At 45.0% G+C, this 25,097-nt stretch overlaps 1 protein-coding gene across 1 annotated transcript in view; it reads left to right on the forward strand.

Annotated features, from left to right (window-relative positions):
- Galnt2 (polypeptide N-acetylgalactosaminyltransferase 2) overlaps nucleotides 1-25,097 on the forward strand; it is a 141,473-nt gene that overhangs the window by 57,935 nt on the left and 58,441 nt on the right. Inside the window, exon 2 of the mRNA XM_004854680.3 lies at nucleotides 14,473-14,566. Within this exon, the coding sequence (XP_004854737.1) occupies nucleotides 14,473-14,566 (94 nt within the window). The remainder of the gene's footprint in view (nucleotides 1-14,472; nucleotides 14,567-25,097) is intronic.

Below are 25,097 nucleotides of genomic sequence, written 5' to 3' on the forward strand. Positions count from 1 at the left end.
GACTTCAGCAGAAGCCCAGGTGGCTTTGGGGCTGGGGCTACATAGCTGGGGCCACCCCTCTGATCAAGCTGGGCCTGCTTTGGGTGCACCTTTCTGCAGATACACCAGGGTGGGCCTGTAAACCCTCCTCCATCTATCTGTGCTCTTCCTTGGGAGCGCTTGTCATGGGCAAGGATTTTGTGCCATTAATCTTCAGTGAGTCACATGAGTGTGATCTGCAAGGCTGTGTCTGTTACACACACAGTGTAGGCAGAGCAACAGCGGACTGAGCCTTTTGGAGGTTGTCTTCTGAGATACACCCAGCCAGGGCAGTGTGTGTGAGCCCAGCAGCCATTTGAGTTGGGCAGGGCAGGGTCCTGTACCTGGCAAGGCTCCAACACTGCTTTTGGGACAGAACAAAGTGGTTGAAGCAGAGCATTGAGAAGAGCACCTACTTTAACATCATCTATAGGCATCCTCTAACTGTACCTGGAAGGGTATGCATACACCTTTGCTGTGAGCTGTACCCTTTCTGTTGGTATGAGGGCTCAGGTATCCAGGGGCATCTGCTTTTCTGTCCCTAGTTACTGCTCTTTCCATGTTTAACAACACATGACTTCCTTCTTGGCATGTGAGGCCAAATCTCTTCTATCAAAATGTTCAGTGCTCTCTTGAGTTTATTAGGAGGATTAGGAAAAGGAGACATTTCAGGTGAGGCTGGAGCAGAGAGCCCCTTCTGGGGTGTGTGGAGGCTGAAGACTAAAGTCTAGCTTTTCTCAGAGGGGAGGGGAAGGTGGTTCTGCTCCTTGCCCGGCCCCTGACGCCCACACCCAGAGTTGGTAGTGAGGGGGTGACTCCATGGCTCACATGGGATAGGGCCAAATGGGTGCTGCTTCTGTGCTCCAGGGAGGAACACTAAGTCCATCCACTACCCATAGCTGTCTCTGTCTGCACTGATCTCCTTTCCCTTGAATTGCTTTTTTATTGGAGAGGCATTGAACTGAGGGGCTCTAGGGCCATGACAGTGTGGCTGGCCCTTGGCTGGAACCCTTTGGCCAGTGTCTCGCTCCTGGCTCTGGAGCGCTGGCTGATGTACCTTCAAGAAAGACTGCTGAGGGTTGTCAGACAACCCTGCCTAAGGGTTCCTTCTGACTGCAGGCACTTTATCTCTGGGCTGTCACTTCCTAGCAGTCCTTCCTACCTTCTCCCACCAAGGCCGCCTCCAACCCAGCAGCCACGTCACAACAAAGGATATTGCCATTAGTGTTCAGGGTTTGCCCTGGAGTGAACAACAGCCCCTGCTGTTGTGGGGTGTGATGGGCACAGCGCTAGGTGCCCACCGCCCTGTGCAGTAGCCATTAACTATGTCCTCATTCTGTGGCAAGAGGCCCCAGGGAGGGTGTCCAAGGTGGCTGAGATACACGTCATGTCTTATATCACCACATCTCTGATTATGTAAGGGCAGGGCTAACCACGTCCACAGTCCTTAAGCTCTTCCAGCAGAGGACTTGGTACTTGTCCAGTGAGTAAATTGCTTACATCAGAGATGGTGCCTGCAGCTCAGAGCTCTTGGTCCTCCCCGCACACAGGCTTTCCATTGTCACTGAGGGTGTGTTATGTAGAATGGTGCCATTGGCCTCACTTCCTGAAGAATCCCTTTGGCTAGTGGCCCTTTCTTCCTCTTGTACCTCAAGGTTCCTATAGCAGTAGCTTTAAACAGTCTGCTCCCCATTTCCCATGAAGCTGTGGGTGAGGATTTTTGACCTTTTGTTCTATACCCGTGTCTCAGTTATCAGTTGCCATCTAGCAAACCACCCCAAATGTGATGGTTTAACCCAGGAGTGACTGATCACGTCTCACAGTCTTGTGGCCAGTTTGGCAGTCCTTCTGCTGGTCCCTGGGGCTCGTGTGTCCTGAATAGCTTTGTATCCTGTGGTATTGGCTGGCTCCCATCTGGACACCTGGCCTAGACCAGTTTCCTCACAGATAGTTGTCTTGGGGCTGCATCCTAAGAGGACAACCAATGTTTAGATGCACATCAAACCCCTCCTTGCCCTGTAGCTGCAGGCATCATCATTGGAGCAGCTCTTGTGACCCCTCCCAGAGTCCAACTGCTGCTCTCCAGGGGTGAGTGGCAAGAAAACAGCTTTTCTGCCCCCCTTCCCCCTCCCCTCTTCTCCTCTCGCTTCCCTTTCTCTCCCCTTTTTCACTTTCTTTCTTGTTTTACTGGGGTTTGAATACAGGACCTTTGCACTTAGCTACATCTTCCTTTTTGTATTTTTAAGTTTTGAGACAGTGTCACTAAATTGCCCAGGCTGGTCTTGAACTCTCGATTCTATTGCCTCAGCCTCACAGAGTGATGAGATTGCAGGCATGGGACACCACACGTGCTTGAAACATGGACATTTCTAATCCACTGCAAGCTGTCACTCCAAACTCATTTCCTTCATAACGCACTTTAGGATTTAGACCCAGAAATTGGATCTCTGGTAGGATACTCCTGAATTAGTACCAGAAATTGGATCTCTGGTAGGATACTCCTGAATTAGTACCAGAAATTAGATCTCTGGTAGGATACGCTGGGTGGTTAATTGGGAAACAGACTGTGGTCAGATCTTGGCACATTCCCTTTTTCATCTTTTTCTCAACTATGAAATGGACATAATGTACTTTTCTTCCACCACTGTTGCTTGGTTAAAATGAGACTGCATAGTCTCTGGGCCTAATTTCACTGCAGCCTGTTCTCTAACTAACCATGTTTGCTTGGGTGTGAGGTGGAGTGCTGGCTGTTTTGGTTAAGATCCTCCTTTGTGTCAGGCCTTGCTAGGTTATCAAGCATATTAAGTTTTTAAATGGAAGATGAGCTTCCTGTTGCTGGAGGGCCCCAGAGCAGGTGTTTGAGTTTACCTTTAAAGCCTAAACTGCTTGTAGAAGTCACCTTCCCCTCAACTCTCCCATTAGGGCCAGACCAACCAGACTGTGTGTGGTCATGAGGCAGTGTTTGAAGACAGATATAGAAAGAATATTATAGTGAGAGGGAGGATGGGCAAGCCCCCCCTTTATCTGAACACCTGTGGGCTAGGCTCTGTGTATGTGTGATAGGAGCTTAATGGATCTACCAGTCCTACTGTGTGCACCATTTGGTTATTCCATACCCAAGCTGGCCTGGACTCTAGGCCAGTCAGACCCTGGTGTCTCTGCCTGTTGCTATGTGCCATGACTTCTTTGTGTCTTAGTTTTCTCACCTTTTTGCAAGGATGTTAGTCTGTACCTAAGGATGTGGGGAATCATGCACATAGCCACGTCAGAACACAGTGAGTCCTTTGGTGGTACCTGGCACAGTGTGAGTCCCACGGAGGTAATGCCACTGTTGCCACTGAGCTGGTGGCAAGTCGCCTGATCCAGAGTGTCTCTAGTTTACTTTGTGCATATGGTCACCTGAGAAAGTATTGTCAGTGCCCAGTGTTCCCTTAAGTTAAAGGTCTAAACAGTGGCCTTGAGCATAAGACCACTTTAGAGAAAATAAAGATTGAGTAGGGAAAGCAGTGCATACTGATGAGATGGACCTGTAATTGCTGAATCTGGTAGTGTCAGCCCATCCTGCCCAAGTCAGCAGGGACTGCTCTGAACCCTTTCTCTAGTTCATGGAGGAGGAGGCCTCCTGGTCCTGGAGTACCGTCTGGACGCACCCCTGATGGGCAGTGTGGGCGGCCCAGCCACAGGCCAGATGCAGTCAGCTGTCAGATGCTGCATGGTTCAGAATTCCAACCATGGCATGTCTGTGCTAGATTTTTAAATTATGCATGAAGATAATTTTAAGAACATGAAAGAAAGTTGGAGAAGTAGAAATGACACTCAACATGTTCTCACTCTAGCACAGCCATTTTTATTTCCCTGCATTTAATTCCAGGCTAATCCATATGGATAAGCATTTTTATATAGTTGTTTCATTGTATACATAAAATTTTGTCTCCTACTTTTTCTTTTAACTTAAGCATTTTGCATATGTATGTTATCTTTATAATTATAATTTTTAATGGTAGCATGATATTCTTTTAAGGGGCTATAACAAAACCTGTTAGTGTGGAATATTTTAAATTTTTTCTATGTTTTTCTCATAAATAATGCTATAGTATTTGTGCATAAAATTTTATTCCTGATTTTGGGTTAGTTCATTGTAGTAAGTTTGTACAAGTCCTAGAGTGTAACTGGAGGAGGAGGGAAGAAGGAGGTACCGGTGGCCACCAGAACCCTGGGACTTGCCCCATCTGCCCACAGGGCTGGAAATGGATTCCTTCCTTCCTAGCATCCTCCCTCCCTCCCTCCCTCTCTTCTTCCCTTCTTCCCTTCCTCTTTTTTGTGCTGGGTATTGAACTCAGGGGCCTTTACACTGAGCTACGTTCCCAGCCACCACCAAACCCCACTTTGAGACAGGGCGACACTGTGTAGCTCAGGCTGGCTTAGCCTCCTCAGTGCTGAGATTACAGGCATGTGCCACCAAGCCCCACATCCCAGCCCTTTTTAAAATTTTGAGACAGGGTCTCGCTGAGGGTGGAAGTTGCCCAGGTTGGGCTTAAACTTGGCGATCCTTCTAGGGATAGAGGTTTCTGTGGGGTTCTGTTACATATCCCTCACATTCGGGGATGCTGTAGAGGCCAGTCTGCTTAATATTGTGGGAATGGGCTCTCCTCTCCCCTGTGCTGACTTGTCTGTAAGATGGGCTTGGGAGACACTTACCCTTTGTGAAAGGAGAATTTGGACTTAATAAAACAGTCCCATGAGGAGATGAGATTAACTAGTAGGCACTGGACCTCCAAAAAGAGTGTATGTTCAGGAGGGCATGTGAATTTTAAATGAATGAAAACAGGCAGTTCATGCCCCATTTACTGTGACTTGTTCTCCAAAGCGTCTCCTGTAGCCTCACCGAGTCTCCTTGGGTGCAGGTGGTCCTTTTACAAGGGGGTCCTCACATGTGCATTTCTGGTCTCCAGCTGCATTCATTGTGTTTCTAAAAGACATGCGTGGGCCATCATCATTTTGCTTACAGCCAGGGACAGGGCAGGATGGGTTGGGGGGTTTTCACATGCCTCCTTCCCTAGCCCTCAGGCTGCACAGTCCTGCCTGACTGCAGGATGTCATGGCAGCACAGGTGTGAGGGAGCCTAGGATCCATTCAAGAGCATACACACCTTGCCTTGGCGCATGCTGGGATGCTCTGGTCCTGCCAGTCTCTCTCCTTGGGCAGCTTTGGAAAGGCCTCCCTTCTCCCAATTTCCCTGCCTGCTTTCCTCTTCCAACATCCAGGCCTCATTCTGACACTCTTGTGCTGGAATTGGGTTCCTGCCTGTGAAAAGGGAATGCTGGCTGTAAGGGGCACCCAGGCTGGGAGACTGCCGTGTCTGACCTAGTGGGATCACAGGGAGTGAAAAGGCACAATGGGTCAGGCCAGTGCTGCAGGTGGGTGTGCAGCAAGTACCAGTTTCTCCCATGCTTGCAGGGCTGTGTGCCCTGAGCTCTACAGCACGCCTCCTGGATCTGAGGAGTTGGGGAAAATGCTCAGAAGTTTTTCATTTAGTTTCTCACCCCTGGGCCCTGGGGCTCCTAGCGTACTGTGTGGAGGCTGATGATCTGTAGTGGTTCTGCCTTGGCTCACAGAGCTGGCTAGGCTGTAGGGTGGAGGCCAGGCCCTCTGTGGGGTCATCTACTGGGAACAAGGTGCCATTGCAGCATGGCCCTGGGACCTGATCAGCTTGTGGGTGGCAGCAGGGGAGGCATCTTTTTGGGGACATGGACATGGCAGTCGGGCTTCTGCCTTACGAGGCTAAATCCTGATGTTGATTGTGGGGGGCTGAAAGTGTGTGGGGGTGTAGATGGGGTGGGGTGTCAGGATGCTGCCAGGTTGCAGACATGGCCAACCAAGAAATGCAACCCACTCCCTTGCTGGCTGCTGTGCTGTGCTGCTGCCCTGGGCTCTGTCATCATCTCCAGGTGCTACTGCTGACCCAGTCTCCCGCCATGTTTCCTCTCACCTATTGAGAATTACCTTTTCATTTTAAAATACAGTTGATTTCGGGCCGGGGATTTAGCTCAGTGGTTTCGCCACCTACTGAGCAAGCGCGAGGACCCGAGTTTGATCCCTGGTACCAAAAAAAAAAAAATTGATTTTTACATAAGTCACGGGAGAAATCATTTACAACAACACCCTTTTTCTTGTGGAAAGACAGTTCAGTCAAGTTTGGCAACATGCATCATTCTTTAAACGGAATGTGTTTCAGCCAAAGCTGGGAAGCCCAGAGCAAGGAGTGGAGTGCAGTTGAGAAAAAGGCTTCATCTGACATCCCCCAGCAGGGTGGGGGACTCCTATGTCTGCCCACCCACCGCACAGGATCCTCGTACCTCCTGGCAGGAGAGCTGTTCTCTGTTCATGATTAGGAGAAGTTATAGAGTGGGCCCAGGGACACATGGAGTGGCAGGTGCCCAGCTCTTTTGGGGACCTACTTCCTGCCTTCAGGAAGGATGCCAGAACTGACCTGTGTCATATACTCCTGCTTAGAGTCTGGAGTAAGAAAAAGCTGCATGTTGATGGCTGCCTGTGCTCTTCTCACCCTGCTCTCCTCTCCATGGGTCGTCTACTGTGGGCACGGGAGTTTGAGTGGATTGGTTGCTTTGGAAAGAGGGTTATGGTATGAAATAGATTACTCCAAGGCCTTGCCCACATGTCTCCTAAAGCTGCTAATCATCCTCATTGCAGAATTGGTTTTAAAGTCAGCACTTATCCAGTGACTTATACCTTAGTTCCTTTGAAGAGGACGGGAGTGGAAAGGGCTTAAAACTGCCATTAAAAATGTCAGGCACCCCAGAAACACATAGTTGAGTTAGCCTGAGAATGTTTAATGAAATTATTTTCCTTTTATGTAAATATGATCTATGCACATATTTTATTTGTAGTTTTTTTTTGTATTAAATTCTTTTGTTGGTACATTGCAGGTATACAACACAATTACATTTCTCATTGGGAATTGTACCTTTATATAATGCATCTTGGTTCTTATTTTTTTCCCCATTCCTAGCCCTCCCTTCACGCCCTCCACCCTTCCCTGTTTACAAAGACTTTATTTCCATTTTTTCCATTTCTCATCATTTTTTCCTTTCCCTTCTTTCCTTTCCCCTGCCTCTCCCACTACCCCTACCCCTTTGGACCTTTTCTTCCTATTTTACCTTATCGATTATTCATTCTAATAATTGGTACATTTTAGGCGTACAATATAATGGAGGGGTTGAAGAGAGGGCTGGGCAAGGGTGAAAAATAAGAACCAAGAGAGACTGTGTAAAGGTGCAAATTTCGAATGATGAATGTCATTATATTGTAGTTTTTTTAAAACTTTATATTTATGGGAAGATTGGGAACATTATAGAAATTCTCTTATACCCAAATATCCAGTTTCCTAGTCACTAAAGTCTTGCATTAGTAGAGTGCCTTTGTGTCAATTAAAGAACCAATGTGGATATGTTACTGTCAACCCACTTCCTGCTTTATTGAGATTCTTGAGTGTTCCCTGCCCTCCTGTCTTAGAACTGGACTTCTGAAAAATGCTGGAACTGTTGAGACTTTGGGAAAGGGATCATTGCATTTCTGGTTGTACTTGTGTTAGTTTTGACTTGACGGCTTTGGAGTCCAGTGCAGGGATTGGTGAAGCACACATGCTTCTAGGTGTGTCTGGGTGGGTCGTGGGGCCATGGCCTTGGGATCTATGTCTGGTCCCTCATCACTTCTGCTCTGGCACTCTTCCTCTGCTCTGCATCTTGGCCACCATACACTAAACATATTTGCTCCACCATGCCCTTCTGCCATGATGCCTGTGCCTTGCAGCCAGCCTATCGTGGACTGAAATGGACAGCAGATTAAACTTCTCCTTCTTTAAGTGTTGAGTGTTGTCTCAGGGATGAGAAAGCTAATATAAATGGCCTTGGTGATGGAGTCTAGTGTCTCAGTTGTATCACACTTTATGGTTATGGAGTCCTGTTAGTATGTCCTTTCAGGGGACAGGATAGTTGCTTTTTAATTATTCTGTTAACGTATGAGGAAATTGAGGCCTAGGGAGGCACCCGAGTTGTCCAGGGTGATGGGGATAGACCAGCCATGCCAGTACTCTTTCAAACCCTACATAGTGGGTTTCAGGTCCCAGAGGGTCTAAACTCAGTGAGTTGGGTTACTCATGGCCACTGCATCTGAATGTGGCTGCAGCAGTTTGGAAGGGGAGATTTGGCTGATGAAGGCAGTTGACTATGAGTGGAGTGAGTACAGGACAGCATAACTAGGCCGTCTGCATGTTAGCAGGGTTCATGGTCAAGAAGGACAGTTCACACCTGTAGCTCATGACCTTGGCACCAGGACTGTGTGGTATCTCTCAGTTGTTTTTCTCTGACTGCAGGGTGATATAAGCAAGGGGTGACCTTTTTTATCATCATGCATTTCTTCTTTGTGAGTCCATGTGTGTGAAGTGGTTTGACTCTGAGCCCAGGAGAAGCAACATCAACCAGGCAGGAGCCAAGTGAGTGCCTGTGTGTGTATGGGTAAGATGGGGATTTTAACTGCTGGCTGTGCCCTCAAGCCACCTGGGACTGTCTCAGAGACCCCCAGCCTGGACCCTGTCCTCAGGGCGGTGATCTCTTGGCTGGGGCAGAACCAGCCCTGGAACCAGGCCTTTCTGTCTGTCCTTGCTCTGCCCACACCCTGATTCTGACTTTACGTCCTTTGATTCTTGGCCCAGTGAAGGTTCTTGGAACAGTGAAGGCATCTGTTGTCCCTCTAGCTATGCCCACCCCACCCCCAACCAGGGACAGAGTGGGAGGTGTCACTCCTGCCTCACCCATTACTGTGATGCCAGACAAGGCTTTAGAGAAATTTGAGGGATCCGTAAAGGGTGTCTGTGGCTGCTAAGGTGTGTCCCCTTCTTATACCCACTCTTCCTCCTCAGCTAAGTCATTGTTTTCAATGGCATCCTTCATTTAGAAGCAAAACCCAGTCTCCTCTCTATGTGTTAGAGACCAATGTGTGCCAAGAATGGGCCACTGATCCTGAGAGATGTTTTACTATGCTTCTGGGTGATCTGCAGGGCCTCTTCTAGGCAGTCTGGGACCCTTTCTCAGTCTGTTGGTTGGCTAGTTGTTGTTCACTCTACTGAGAGAGTGGCCATTGGGCTGGTGACAATGTGCCGGTGGGTATCCTTTGTACCTCCTTACTGAGCACACACTCTGAGGAGCTGGGCACCACTAATGGTACTTCAGAGGCTCCATGGACCTGTTGAGGGTGACTGTGGCTGGTCATTGAGGTCTTGTTCTCTGCTTTCTACTGATCTACCTTGAATCCTTTTGAATGAACCATATTTCGGTGATTTTGAGTTTTGCAGTTAGTGCCTGCTCTTGAGAGATGGTCTGGAAATCTACATTGTCACCTCTTTTTACCCTGTCTGCCAACCTGGCTTTTTAAGGTGTTGCTGTATGGATTGGCTATGGTGGTAATTACCAATCAGTCATTAAATAACTGAAAGCTAGACAGTTGATGAGAAAGGAATCAATTGTCACTCAGGGTTATTTTTGGTTTCTTAATCTGTGTCTGAGCATATGGGATAGTAGCTGAAGTAGTTTAACAGTGACAGAATGTATTTCAGCAGGGCAGACTTAAAAACAGCCTATTTTCTTTTTATTCCACAGTAATATTTTTATACCTCTGTTAAAAATAACGTTAGCCACTTAAATTAAGTGAAGGTAGCCTTGGCCATTTAGCAGCATACATGGCATTTACTCCTCATTGTCACCTAGTTTAAGCATGTTTATGTGTGGGTGTTTCATAGTTCAGACATATTAACACAGCATTGGACTCAGTGAGGGCTCAGTGTGGGAAAACCTGGCCTCTGTGACTTAGCTCTTGGGCTCTACGTGAGTAGCTTTCCACCACAGCAGCTTCTGGCTTGCCTCGGGTGGTCTGGATAAATCTCTGCTATGGCAGAGTCTTATGGCATTGGTAAATGTAGTGTAATCTACTTTGGTAAATGTAGTGTAATCTTTATGCACTAGTTCTCTGAAGGGCCTCTTCTCAAAGATGGAGGCAAGTTCCTTTTCTTCAGTGGGCGCTTGGCATGGGAACCACTTTGAGAGGAGGTGGTGGGAGGGACACTGACTGGCTCATAACAGGCACCTCGGTGTCTCCTTGCTCCCTGTTTGGCTCCCTATGCCCTGTGTGGGCAGCCAGCCACTGTGTTGAGGGACACTGAACAGTCCCGTGGAGAGGTCTCTGGGAGGGCATTGAGGCCTCTGGCAGTGGTCATGCTCACTTTCTGTTTATTTATCCCTATTTTGGAACAGAGACAGTTGTAGCTGGAGTTGTAGTAAGGGATTTTCTTTTAACAGCGACTCCAGTAAATTAGCCTTCTAGATCTACTGTTTCTGAAAACAGTGTTTTTAAAATGTCATTGGCATTGTATGTGCTAAGAGTCAGGGCATGTAGCTCCTGTGCCATCTAATTCTGATGGTGAGAAGAGTTGCTAGTCCATTCCCTGGATTTTGTGCAGGGCCTTAATTCTGACTAAGACTGCTTCTTCTGTGTGCCATGTATGAACAGTGTGGTGAATAAACTCTTCAGTATAGCAACTTTACCCTTCAGGATGAGAACTTAGAAGGAGTTGGGGAGGGAGGGATGGGTAGGAGGATAGGGAAAGATTAGAAATGAGGCCAGAGGACACAGGAAGATCATACAAACTTTGGGAAACTGTTGAAGACAAGAGGAAAAGACAGAACTAAAGAACCAAAGACAAGAACAGAACAAACTAACAGCAATAGGGAAGCTGGAAACTATTCAATTTCCTATAAAACTAATGACAATCGAGAGAAGAAAAAAAGAAAGAAAAAAAATCCAAAGTAAGACAGGAACAGGAACAAAAAAGGAGAGAAATGAATAACAAGAGAGAGCAAGAGAGAGAAAGAGAAAGAGAGAGAGAGGAGAAAAAAAAGAAAAAATAAATTTGAAAAAATAAATTAAAAATAGAAAAAAATTAACTTTGAAAAAAGTAAAAATGAAGGGCCTCCTTCAGAGTATGACTCTGCTGTCACAATAGACAATGTGGGCAGCAGTGTGCAGATCTAAGTCAATTAATCTCAGCAAGCCAGCCACAATCCACTGAGATTCAGGCTGATTTCTGGCTGCAAGGCCCAAGTTGAGCTCCCTGACCTCCTGCTGGATTGAACGCTACAAGGTTCTACTACAGGTTCCAGCTGCCCTTCCCCCGAAGATAGTCCAGTTTTCCATGGGAGGTGCTTATTCCTCAAACTTCTGGCGGTCTGGTGTGCCTTCTTTCCCAGTGGGCTTCAGTTTTCATCAAGGAGCCTCCGAGAGCCCCTCTCTCTATTGTTCACTTCTGCTCTATCTTCTGGAGCTCAGAACAATGGCCTTTATGACCCCCTGTGCCTCTGTCGTGTGGATCCAGGTACCAGCGCAGCCCTGTGGCCAGAGGCTGGGGGGGGGGGGCGTTGTGCTGCTGGCCTGTATGAACAGTGTGGACAGGACCACATACAGATGTATCCCATAACCATAACCACCAGCGTGATAAGTTGGTAAGTGAGAGGAGGGAAACTCAACTCAAGTTCTCACTGTCTGGGAGAGAATCCAGTGCCTTAGTTCAGGCCATCTTGTTCTTTCTGGGGGTGGCATATGGATGTGTCCGACACTCTGGTTCACAAGGTAAAGGCAGGCAGCCAGCAGCCTCCACATGTTTCTTGATTTGGCTGGCAGCAAATCCCAGACCTCTGGCAAAATCTCCCTAACAGAGCCCAGCTTTCTGTGAGAACTCCTGGCCCTTGCTTCTGTACGTTTCTGACCCATCTTGGCAAGTCATTCTGCACGCTCCTTTATAGCCGAGAGACAAAGCAGAGCTGGTCTGTGTCCTGGGAACCAGAGCAAGCTTACAGGATTGCAGACTTTGAATTCATTGTAGCTTCTGATCCAGCATAAATCCTGCAGTCCTTTTCTAATCTCAACCAGTTCATACTTGTCACTGCAAAGAGGACCTCTCTGTCAGTGTATCATTTCTCTCCTAAAGGGAAAAAGCACTGAGCTATTGGTGCCCAGCCTGGATGCCAGTGGATCCTGGGTGTGAGAGCCTTCTCTGTATGTTTGCATCTGGTACCTCGCTGTTTTTAAGCAGAGCTGGTGCGTGTGACTGTGGAAGGGCTGTGGAAACACCTTCCCCTGGGAAGTGGGCAGAGCCAGTGAGAGCAAAGTAAGCAGGACAGGGACTCTTTTCAGCTGCATTTGTTTTTGTGCAACTACACTTTATGCTCTGGAGAAGCAGGAGAAATACGAGACAACTCTGATACCTGCATATGGTCTGGGATCCTCTTGAATACCACATGCTTGTGCACAGGTAGCAATTATGAAAAATCACCAAGTGAGTGAACTCATCTGCTTTCAAAAGTGCTGGACCAAGGGAGTGTCAAAGAAGTTGGTAAGTGGGGTAAAAGACCCCACAGCATTGGCCAGGCCTAGGTGGGCCCAGGCTGTACTTCCTTCATCCCCAAGTCCCTCCAGTGTGGGCTCCTCCTGGCTGGCCCGCCTTACTCCACTGGCCCATCCTTCTGATCTCTGCACAACAGCATGAATGATGTGCGCATTGGGTTTCTGGCATTCTAGACCACAGCCAGCCTTGTCAGGCCCTGCCAGCAGCCACACATATTACTTCTCAGAGGCTAGTTTCAGCCTCTTAGCAGCTGTGTGACCTGGACAAGTTGTTTAACCTCTCTGATCTGAAGTGCTCATTGTAAGTGCTCATTGAAATGCCAGGGTTGCTGCTAGCTGAGCGGTGCCCATGCACAGCACTAGTCCTCCTGTCTTGTCTTGTGTCCAGCATGGGTTTATGGTGGGTGTGGCTCTTGGGAAGAGGGAAGGGAGGGTTCCCTTTGTGGGAAGAAAAAAAATGTTGACTTTTTGAGAAAGCTGATAGTTGACCTGATTTGGTGAATGCCAGAGATAATGACTTGATTATAGAGTCACAGCCCCTGGGAAAAATTGGCTTTTGGTTTTGCTAAAGTATGAGGTTAAATAGTTTGATTCAGTAGCCAGTGTAGGTTGGAAGCCAGATGCCTATGGGGGAAAATTGTCAACCACAAAATGCTACAAGCAAGTGACAGAATGAAAATCAGTGCTTAATTAAAAGTTCACCAGTATGACTCTGGCAGCTTCATTATACCTGGTGATTTAGTCTTACACAGAGTCCTTCTGCTGTGAAGCCCGTTGGTCAGTTAGATTTCCTCACTGCTGCAATTCACCAGGGCTGCTGTGAAATCATTGTTGGTAGTAAATTGGAAGTTTAATAATAACCACATAGTCTCAAAACCAAGAAAGTTTTAAAATTGGGATACAGATGTATTCCAATATGTTTGTTACTTCATGCTTTTGAACCTCCCAAAGGATAAGGCGCCTGAGGGCCTGAAAAGAGACCTGAAGCCCAGAGGCAAGGCCAGGAGCCCTAGGGCTCTGGTTGTCTCTTCTGTGCCCTACGCTGCTTGGTCAATACACTTTAGAGGGCCTGGGAGGAAACTCTGGGCTGGCTTCCCTTTGAGCTTCCCTTTAGTTACTGTACCTTTTGAGCAGAAAGGCACATTACCAGCTGAGCAACCTGTGGCCCGGACCCCATAGCCCAGTCCTTGAGGACCACCCCTTGCAGATCTTGCTCCAAGTAGGTCACATGGGCCACACTGGTCTGGAGGCACTGCCAGAACCTATGGCCAGCTGGTAGAGCCCTCACGGAGGACTCCCGCTGCATGGCATCCAGTGACACTGACTCAGGAAATGGCCAGAGGACATCTCTGAACCTGTGGGATGATTCTAATTTGGATTACATACCGAAATCTTTCTTATTTTACTCACAGAAATCAGATCCAAGTGGATGGAAAATGCATTTAGTTCTGTGGTCATGGAGCTGTTATTTAATGTTGATAAATTAGAGCAAGTTGTTTGCCCAGACGAGTCGGATAAATTCCACCAGAACTCAGGTCTTGCTTGGATTTTGCACTTCGTCCTAACTGCAGCTCAGTTCCATGGCAGTCCCATCTGTGAGCCCTGGGATCTCCCCCTGGTATCTAGTCAGAAGGATTAAATAAGGTCAGTTAACACTTATGGTGGGAGTTTAGAGGGATCCAGGGAGGAATCATAAACTATCTGAGGTGTCAGAGAATTACCTACATGTCAGAGCCTTTGACCACCTGTATCCCTGTGTTCCTCCCCTCAGAGCTCTGGGGGTTCTGCTGAAGTCCTTCCGTGGTGGAAAGGCCATCCCCCTGCGTCCTGACCACCTAATGACCCTGTAGTGGGGCCATCAGGATGGGCCCCCTTGCTCACCCTGTGTGCCCAGAGCTGAAATCAGAAGACAGATTGCCTGGAACTGGTGATTGAAGGTGTGCTCAGAACCAACAGACTGATTTGGTGTGTTTATTTTCCCAGGAGGACTGGAATGAAATTGACTCTATTAAAAAGAAAGACCTTCACCACAGCAATGGAGATGAGAAAGCACAGAGCGTGGAGACCCTCCCTCCAGGTACTACACCAGGGCCCTGTGCCCATGTCACTGCGAATGGCTGGAATGTGAGGCTTGGAACCTGTGGCCAGTGGATGGAGCTCGGGTTCCACGAGCCAGCTGGACATGGCCCAGGGCACTGCTTTGATTTTTTTTTGTCAGCTTCATTTGCGGGTGGTAAAATTAAAAGTTTAGTGGGAGGTGACCCAGATTTGTTGTAAGCAAAAATAGAATAAAACAAAACATAGAGTGTATGTATTCTTTCATGAAATTTTAAAAGACAGACTATATTTTAGAGCAGTTTTAGGTTCACAGCAAAATGGGGGAAGGTGCAGAGGGTTTCCATGTGCCCCCTGCCCCTTCATAAGCACAGCCTCTCCTTTTTACATCCTGCACAGAGAGAGACAGTCTACAAGACCCACGTGGCCTCTAGACTATGACCTAGAGTCCATGGTTCACCCTGGGGCTCACTCTTACTGGTGTACTCTTGGTGGCTTATATCTTGATGTCCCCCCAAAGCCTCATGTCCTTGTAGATGGGGCCTTTGAAAGTGACCAGATTGTGGGTGTGTGATACTGGAATAGTTCATGGATTGGCTTATAGCTCTGGTGTGGATGATGGACTTACTGAAGAGGGAAGACCCACCCTGGGTATGGGTGGCACCAGTAGGCTTGTAAGTCTGGATGGAATTAAAAGAGAAACAAGGAAGATTTGTTGCTTCCTGCCTGCCTTGCCATAAGCTTTCTTCTCTCCCAGGCCCCCTTTCCATGCCACCCTGTCTAGGAGCCAACCAACTATTAGACTAAAACCTCTACGAACTGTACGCTAAAGTACATCTTTCCTCCTTTAACTTGTGCGTGTCAAGTATTTTGTCCCACCGGTGAGAATGTGACTGAGGTAGGTTATGACAGATATATAATGGATGTCATTGTAGTATCATGAAACAGTTTCACTGCCCTGAAAATCCTGAGTGCTCCCTCTGTTTACCTCTCCTTCCCCTCCCTCACGGCAACCACAGATCTTTCTACTGTCTCCATAATTTTGCCTTTTCCTGGATATCATACAGTTGGAATCCTATATTATAGAGCCTTTTCAGATAGACTTCTTATACTTAAGGTTTCTCTGTGCCTTTCATGGCTTGATGGCATATTTAGTTTTAGCACTGAATAATATTCCATTGTCTAGATGTCCCATAGTTTATTTTTCCATTCAACTTGTGAGGGACATCTTGGTTGCTTCTAAGTTTGGGCAATTATGAATAAAGCTACTATAAATATCCACACACAGGTTTTTGTGTAGGCCTAAGTTTTCAAATCATTTCAGTAAATACCAAGGAGCACAACATATGGTAAGAATATGTTCAGTTTTGTAAGAAATTGCCAGACTGTCCTCCAAAGTGGCTGCTTCATTCTGTACTCTCACCAGCATTTGGTGTTGTCAGTGTTCTGGAGTTTGACCTTTCGTATATGTAAGTGTGCAGTAGTATTTCACTGTAGTTTTAAATTGCAATTCCCTAATGACATATGTGTGGAGCACCTTTTTATATGTCTCTTTGTCATCTCTGTATCTTTGGTGAGATGTTTCAGTCTTTTGTCCATGTTTTGATTGGGCTGTTCATTTTTTATTTTGAGTTTTAAGAGTTTTATATATAAATATGTAGAGGAATAGTCCTTCATCATCTGCATTTTGCTTTTTTTTCCCCCAGTCTGTGGCATATCTTCTCATTCTCTTGGTAGTATCTTTCCTAGGGCAGAGAAGTTTTAGATTTTTTTGAAGTGTAGCTCTTCCGATGTTTCTTTCATGGGTCACGCCTTTGGTGTTGTCTTTAATTATCATTAAACACAAGGTCACCTAGATTTTCTCCTCATTGCCTTCTAGGAGTTTTATAGTTTGGGTTTTTGTGAAGGATGTAAGGTCTAAGTTTAGATCCATCCATTTGTCTGTATATGTCCACTTGTCCCAGCATCATTTGTTGGAAGAATCTTTTTCCATTGTACTTTTTTTATAGTTTATCAAAGATCAGCTGACTATACTTATATGTATCTTTCTCTGGGCTTTCTATTCAGTTCATTTGAGATATATTTTTTCTATTTTTTGGTCAATACTGCACTAATTAGGTTATTGTAACCTAATAGTAGGTCTTGAATTAGGCTAGTGTCAATCCTCTGGCTTTTTTCTTCTTTCAGACAGCATTGGCACTTCTGAATCTTTTGTTGTTCCATATGAACTTTAGAATCAGTTTTTGATATCTACAAAGCAATTTGCTGGGGTTTTGGTTGGGATGGTGTTGAACCTTAGATCAAGTTGGGAAAACTGGTATCTTGACAACATTGTATCTTCCTATCATGAACTCTTTTGAGTTCTTTGATATCTTTCATCAGTTTTATTGTTTTCTTCATGCAGATCTTAAATATATTTTATTAGATTTTAACTTAAGTATTTCACTATTGTGCAGTACTAAATAAATTTCGTTGTGTTTTTAATTTCAGATTCTCTTTCTTGCTAAATACAGGAAAGTGATTGACCTTTGTATATTAACTTTGTATCCTACAGTCTTGCTATAGTTGCTTCCAGATGTTCTGTCGATTCATTCAGAGTTTTCTACATAGACAACCATGTCATCTGTAAACAGAGACAATTTTATTTTTTTCTTCTTTTTCTTTTTCTTATCTTCCTGCATTAACTAGGACTTTCAGTGGAGTGTTGAAAAGGAGTTGTCAAAGGGGACACCCTTGAGGTTTTCACCATTATTATGGTGTTGTGGATTTTTTGCAGGTGTTCTTTTATCAAGTTGAGGAAGTTCTCCCTCTAATCTTAGTTTGCTGACAGTTTCTCTCATGAAGTAGTGCTGGGTTTTGTTGAATGCTTTTACTGCATCTGTTGATAGGATCATAAGATTTATTGTTTAGCCTGTTGATATTATGTATTGCATTAATTGTGATTTGCATTTATCCAGTCAGCCCTATATAACTAGGAAAAATCCCACTTGGTTGTGATATATAATCCTTATTATACATTGGTGGGTTTGACTTACTAATCCTTTGTTGAGGAGTTTTGCATATGTTCGCAAGAGATGTTATTCTGTAGTTTTGTTTTCTTTTTCTTTTTAGTTTTTTTTTTTTTTAAAGACTTGGCCTGGACAGGGATTGAAGTTATGATCTCTTAGCCTCCCCAGGTGCTGGGATTACAGGCATGCATCACTGTTCACCTAGCTGTAACTTTGTTCTCTTGTAACGTCTTTGTCTGGATTTGGCATTAGGGTAATGCTGATCTCACAGAATGAGTTAGGAAATATTCTTTTTCCCATCTTCTGGAAGAGATTGTAGAGAATTAGTATAATTTTTTCTTAAAGGTTCAGTGGAATACACCCATGAACACATTTAGTAGTTTCTGTTTGGGAAAGTTATTAATTACTGATTCAATTTCTTTTTTTTTTTTTGGTACCGGGGATTGAACTCTGGACCTTGTACTTGCGAGGCAGGTGGCAGAACCACTGAGCTAAATCCCTGGCCTTGATTCAATTTCTTTAATAGATATAGACTTATTTAGATTGTCTATTTCATCTGAGTTTTGGCAGACTGTAAATAATTGGTTCATTTCATGTAGGCACAGAATTATGTATACTACTCTTTTTAATGTCCATGGGATCTGTAGTAATGTCTCTTTTTTCCATTCTGACATTAATAATTTGTGTCTTCTCTCTTTTTCACTCAGAAAAGCCTCACTAACTAGAGGCTTATCATTTTATTGATCTTTTCACAGATCCAGCTTTTGGTTTTATTGATTTTTCTCTGTTTTCTTCTTTTCACTCACATTGATTTTCGCACTAATTATTTTTTTTCTTTTGCTTACTTTGAATTTGAATTTCTGTTTTTCAGGTTCTTTTTTTAGGGTAAGAGCTTAGATTCCTGACTGTAGTTGATGATGTAATTTTTCTTTTTTGCAAGCACTGCTTTCATGGCATCCCATAAATATTGATAAATAGAATTTTCAAAATTTTTAATTTTTTCTTGAGATTTCTTGTTTGTTATCTAGAAAAGTGTTTTTTAGTTGCTTAAGTATTTTGGAAAATTTCCAGCTATATTTCTGATATTGATTTTTAACTTAATTTCTTTTCTTTTTTGAGACAAGGCCTCATTAGTTCAGGCTGGCCTTGAACTCACAGTGTTCCTCCTGCATGGACCACCATACCCAACTAATTTAATTCCTTTTTGATCTGAGACCAAATGTTGTATGATTCTTGTTCTTTTAAATTGGCTAAGGTATGTTTTATGTCCCAGATTGTGTCTACCTTAGAGAATATTCTATATGAATTTGAGGAGAGAATGTGTCTTGTGCTGTTGGATAAAACAGTCTATAGATGTCGGTTACACCCAGTTCATTGCTACTGCATTGAGTTTAGCTGTGTCCTCCTCTGGATCTACCACTCCTGAATGGAGTATGTTGAAGTCTTCAGCTACAGTAGTGGGCCATCTACTTTTTGCAGTTCTGTGAGTTTTTGCTCACATATTTTAATGCCCTATTTTTAGGTGCAGACATGTTAAGGGTGGTTATATCTTGAGTATTGGTCCTTTTATTATGAAATATTTCTGTTTATCTCTGAAAGCTTTTCCTTGCTCTGAAGTCTGTGCTGTCAGAAATTAATATAGCTATTCACACTTTTTTTTGATTAGTGATAAACATGGCATATCTTTATTTTTTCATTTTTAGTCTATATGTGTCTTTATACTTAAGGTGAGTATCTTGTAGAATAGCATGTACATTTGGCTTGTATTTTGATCCATCTGACAGTCTCTGTCTTTTAATTGGTGGTGTTTTATTGTATTTTTAATTTTCATTTTAAAATTTTTAAAAATTTTACAGTGCTGGGTATATAATCTGGGGCCTCATGCTCATTAGGCAGGTGCTATACTACTGAGTGACATTCCAGGCCTAATTGGTATATTTAGATAATTGGTATTTAAAGTTATTATCGATAGTTGGATTACTATCTACTATATTTGTTACTGTGTTCTGTTCATTGCCCTTGTTGTAGTTTCTGTTTTTGTTTTCTATGCTCTTTCTACCTTTTGTGTTCTTGATATTGAGCACTTCAGGATGATTCCATTTTTCTTCTTTCTTAGCATATCTATTGCTTTTCTTTTTTTTTTGGTACTGGGGATCGAACTCGGGACCTTGCACTTGCAAGGCAGGTGGCGGGACCACTAAGCTAAATCCCCGACCTATTGCTTTTCTTTTTAATGCCTCTTTTTTTGGTATCTGCCCAAGAGTTTTCAGTATTCATTACAAGGAACCCAGGTTCTCTCTCAGGTGACCTGGAGTGACCTGCATGCCCCAGGTGGTGCATGTGCCTCATGATGACACCACCTCCCCTGCCTCTGAGGCACCATTGCTGCCACTCATTTCACTTATACATAACATATTTATATAAAATATATGTGGGAGTAGATGCTGTTGCTATTACTGTTTTCTCTTCTGACTGTCTCCCTTTATCGTGTGTGGTAATTCCTTTATGGAGCATGTACTGCATGGGGTGGGAGGACACTGGCAGATAGGCCTTCATTGGTATGAGGGAAGAGAGTGTCTACAGCCTGATGGGATCTCTGTCCTCCTGAGCCTGGCTTGCTGGCTCACAACCTTCATGAGTGCCTCTCAGCTCCTTCCCCCAGTGAATTGGGCTCTGCTATGACCCTGTAGGCCTCATTTGTCCTGAGGGCCATGCCTTGTCATATTTCAGTAGTTCCTTTTTCTCCTCTGTCCCCACATTTACTCTGATGACCTCCTGGGGCTTCTAGGTGTTCCAGCACCGAGTCCCCTGGAGTTTCTGTCTCAGGATTGTCTGCACTGAACCTCCATAAACTAGCTAACTACAATAAAATTTTCCTGTGTTGGGGTGGGTTCCAGGGAACTTTGTGCCCCAGTCATTTGTAATTCTCCATATTCACTCTCTGGGCTTGCACTTCTCTAAATGCATCTCGGAAGAGTTGATTTTTTTTTTTTTTTTTTTTTTGTACTGGTGATCAAACTCAGGACCTTGGCGCTTGTGAGGCAGGCGCGGTGCCACTGAACTAAATCCCTGGCCCCATTGATTTTGGGGGTAGGGGGATCTGTTCAGCCTTTTACTTATAAGGAGGGAGCCGAGACTTCCTGCTCCTGGGATGCCATCCCCAAAACCAGAAGCCTGTCCATGGGGTATTTGCCATGGTGGATTCTGCACCTTCCTCTGGTTGAACAAGCACCCTGGAATGCAGGCCCTTCCGTTGTCTGCCTCCTCCTCCTCTGTCCCAGCTGCATGGATGTGAAGTGTGTCTCTATGTCCTGCCAGGGCCCCAGGTGTGCTCTGTGTGTGTTGGGTCTGCTTCCCTGCCCTCCTCCTACATCTCGACAGAGGAGCCCCACAGAGTTCCTTCCTGTGCACAGGAGGCATCACTCAGCAGGAGCACCCACCTGATAGATGGCTGATGAGTTCTGACTCTTCAGGACTTGTGTATAGATTGATGAAGGGTTTCCTATGGATTGTCATCTATTAAAAACCCAGTCCTGGTGGGTTTTAAAGCACAGGGAGAAAAGTAAATAAAGGCTGTCTCAGGACGTGTCACAGATGTGAGACTGAGTTGTACTCTGTTTAAAATCAGGTCAGTGGGTATACTGACTGTGGTTTTCTTAACTATTATGGGCAGTTGATTTTCTTATCACAGAGATGAGTGTACTGATTTGCTCTTTTTTTTTTTTTTTTTTTTTGGTACTAGGGATCGAACTAGGTACTAGGTACTAGGGATCCTTGTGCTTGCGGAGCAGACGGCGAAACCACTGAGCTAAATCCCCGGCCCCTGATTTGCCTCTTTTTTGAGTTACCAGTTTTTGATAAATGCACTCTTTATTTTGCCAAGGGGCTTTCTCTTCTCTTTTTCTGTTGAAACCTGTTTTCTTACTAAACCATCACACACATGGTTTTTTCTTAGAAATTAAATTATAACTAAAGAATGTATTTTTCCAAGCAGGATGGACACAGCTAGAGTTTTATGGTCTGCAGGAACTGCCAGCCACGGCGGTTTTGGGGTATAAGTGGGAACTTCAGGAATCTTGGTGACTTCCTGTGTCTGTGTCTTGGTCATCTTGCACTGTGAGTAGGCAGGTAGGAGAACACAGCACTGAGTTGACTGTTTTTATGGCCACAAAACCCACTGATAAAGGACCAAGCTAAGACAGCAGAGAATTTCCAGGGTAGCAGCCGCTATTTTCTGACCATACAACCAATGGGGAGAAGTGTCCAGATCACCACCCACATGTGTGTTAACACATTACTAGTATAGTGGATATGCCACTGTATGGGTGTCTTGATGTATTCTGATGCATGTTTAAAATAAGCTCTTGGAAAGGATGAGGACAATCCTAGAAAACATGCCCTCTTGTCTTTCCGCATCCCATGTGGCCCTACTTTGTAGACTGTGCTCCCAGGGCTGCCATGGCAGCAGAAACCAGGGTTATTATTCTTGCTGTGCTTCTTGTCCTGGTTCACTCTGCTTTGGGATAGAATCTGGAATTTAGATACTGTCAGTCAGCAAAGTGGCAGTCCCAGCTGCAAGTCCCGGATTGGGAACATGATGACAGCCTGGGAAGTGGGTATTCAATATTGAGGACAAGGCCTGATCTGGAGCTAGGGATCAGGGTCTAGGGAGTCCAGGGCTAGGACTGACCTGGAGACAAAGAAGTATACTGATGTGCCTCTCTTTTGAGTTACTAGTTTTTGATAAATGCACTCTTTATTTTCCCAAGGGGCTTTCTCTTCTCTTTTTCTGTTGAAACCTGTTTTCTTACTAAACCATCACACACATGATTTTTTTCTGAGAAATTATATTATAATTAAAGAATGCATTTTTCCAAGCAGGATGGACACAGCTAGAGTTTTATGGTCTGCAGGAGCTGCCAGCCATGGCAGTTTCTGGTGTATAAGTGGGAACAGCTCCCAGGGTTAGGGCCCAGGGACAAGGATTGACCTGGATCTTTAGGTTCAGTCATGTCACCTATTCTTTGGCTTTAGAAAGTCAGCAGTGACTTTCATTTTCCTCATCTGTGAAAAGGAGAGGCTTTCTAGCTCTGAAATTCCTTGATTTTGTCTTCCCATTTTCCCCTTACCTCTGGCCCTGGGTGAGAACCACCATCTGTGTCATCTCCTGGGTGCTATCCACCCAGTCCACCACCTTGCTCCGTGCTCGTAAGCCTACAGCAGGGGCTTATGTACTGGCTTCTGCTTCAGCTCTGTGCTTTTAGAACCTCTGAAATTTCTTTAGTGCTGGTCTTCAGAGTGGTTTTTAGCCCGTTTTGGGTGTTTTGAACTTCTGTCTGACAGAAACCAATCTCACCTTTTTCCCTTGGTGCAGTAAAAGTCCTTTGGATAGAAAATAAGTTTTCCCTTCTAATTGCCCTTCTTTCTTTTGTTTGCTCTGTTGTCTCTTCTGTGTCTCTGAAGCTGACCATGTACCCAGCTGGCAGCATCACTGATGTTAAGGAAAAGGACCAGCCAGGCAGGTGAGGCCTTCAGGATGGCTGTGGATATGGTTCTCTCAGGGCTGTTTCCCTTGCTTGATGTGGCCTTTCAGAACAGATTGTCATTCTTGTTTGCTATCTTGCATAAAAGGGATGTGAGTAGTGGCGGGGGAGAGTTGAGCCTCAGGATGCCCTTCCTCATGTCACTGAACTGCACGTCCTGTGAGACCATGCACACAGGTGGGGAGTCCACATGAGCCCTGTGGTCTACAGTGTTGTCATAGGGAAAATAACTGCTTTGAGTATATCCTTAGCCAAACGTGCATGTGTAGAAAATCAGTGATTCTTCTGGAAAGTGTAAAAAATTTGGCAGAAAAAAGGAGCCTGGTGGAGACCATGTACAACAAGCTACATTCATTACGTTTAGACCCTGTAATGCACAAAGGAAAAATGATGAACCTTTAAATTCTGAGAAGAGCTATGTGAAGATTTATAAATGAAGATTACAAGCCAGGTGTAGACTTCATTAATGCAAATCAGCTTCTGTTAGACATTATCGTTTAAGACTATTTCACAGTATTTTCTCAGCTATTTTTTTATCACAGTGATAATTTTAAATAAAAATAAGTATTTTGCCTATAACATCTGATATTTTATTAGATTTACATTGCTTTTTACTACTTTGAATTTCCTGTTTTTTCACCCTTAATAATGAATTTCTTAGGATTCCTTATTTAAGGAGACAGTTTCTCAAAGGTGAATAAAATTTTCTATCATACTTGGTACTCAGTGACAAATACAAAGTATTAATTACATACCTTTGCATTTGAATGGATATACTTTTTTCTAATTCTGTCTTTGCCCTGGTCTTCTCTTGTGTGGTATTGTTATGACCTTCAGAGAAAGAACATTGATTGGTTGGTTGGTTGGTTGGTTTATTTATTTATTGGTACCGGGCATTGAACTTGGGACCTTGCGCTTTCGAGACAGGTGGTAGAACCACTGAGCTAAATCCCCAGCCTGTGTTTTTTTTTGTTGTTGTTGTTCTTTTTCCTTAAGTACAGTAAAACTACATTCAATTTGAGATCAACCAAGAGATTAAAATAAATCTGAGTGCCTGTCCTTTGATTTTAAATATATTCCTTTCACTTCCTTGGCTGCTTTCCCAGCAAGAGTGACTCTGTCCTGCTCAGGGCGGCTGTGCATTTGCTGAAGCTCCATGCTAGGAAGGGTTTGCATGCAGAGCTGTGGGCAGAATGTCCCACAGCCTGAGTCCATGGAAATGCTCAGTTTCCTGCCCAGTGTGTCCTGCCTATGGAAGGTACGTAGCCTCCCTGGACACCCACAGGTGGTGGATGAGAAAACTGTCATCAAGACTCCTTCTGGGAGCCTCCTGATTTGTACTGAGGGTCCCCAAGCTAAAGACCATGTCTGCATGAGCCTCTGAAGCTACAGTCTTAAGGATCCTGGGTGAGGGGCACTCTTGCCTTCTGCCACTAGTCTGGTCCATCCCTGACTGGCCTGGCCTGGCCATCAGGGGCCATGTGCAGAGGCAGGTAGACAGGCAGAGGTTGGTGAGTACCTGAGTCTGGACCTGCAGGTATCTATGATAGAGATAAGTGGAACATAGGCCTGTGGGCTCCAGGGGCTAGAAAAGACTCAAGGGAGCCTGCAGCACATCCTGCTGGGTCATAGGAGGTAGCAGATCCTGTCTGCTCCCATTGGGTCCTGTCTGTACTGTCCAGACATTGATCTCTGAACTGAAGAGGGAAGACAAACAGGAGGAGGACATGGAAACCCTGGTTAGGTAGAGAGACCCTGAGAGCCCACTTGAAGCATGAACTTCTTGTGCCCTGGAGTGTGGAGAATTGGGGTGAGTCTTCAGCCAGGGTAGGGGACCCATGCACCTCACCCCTCCATACCTCCCTCATGCTTCAGGTTGTGGGTTGTCTTGTTTCCACCTCGCTCTCCAGTGCCAGGTCTTGGTTGATGTTTGTAAGCTCCAGTGTGAAGCTATATTCTTCCTTTTTATGGCAGGATTATGGTTACTTTTACCCTCAGCCTT

The sequence above is a fragment of the Heterocephalus glaber genome, unplaced genomic scaffold (genome assembly GCF_053883595.1).
Source record: "Heterocephalus glaber isolate CG9 unplaced genomic scaffold, H.glaber_assembly_v1.0 deba00001472, whole genome shotgun sequence".
Lineage (NCBI taxonomy): Eukaryota > Metazoa > Chordata > Mammalia > Rodentia > Bathyergidae > Heterocephalus > Heterocephalus glaber.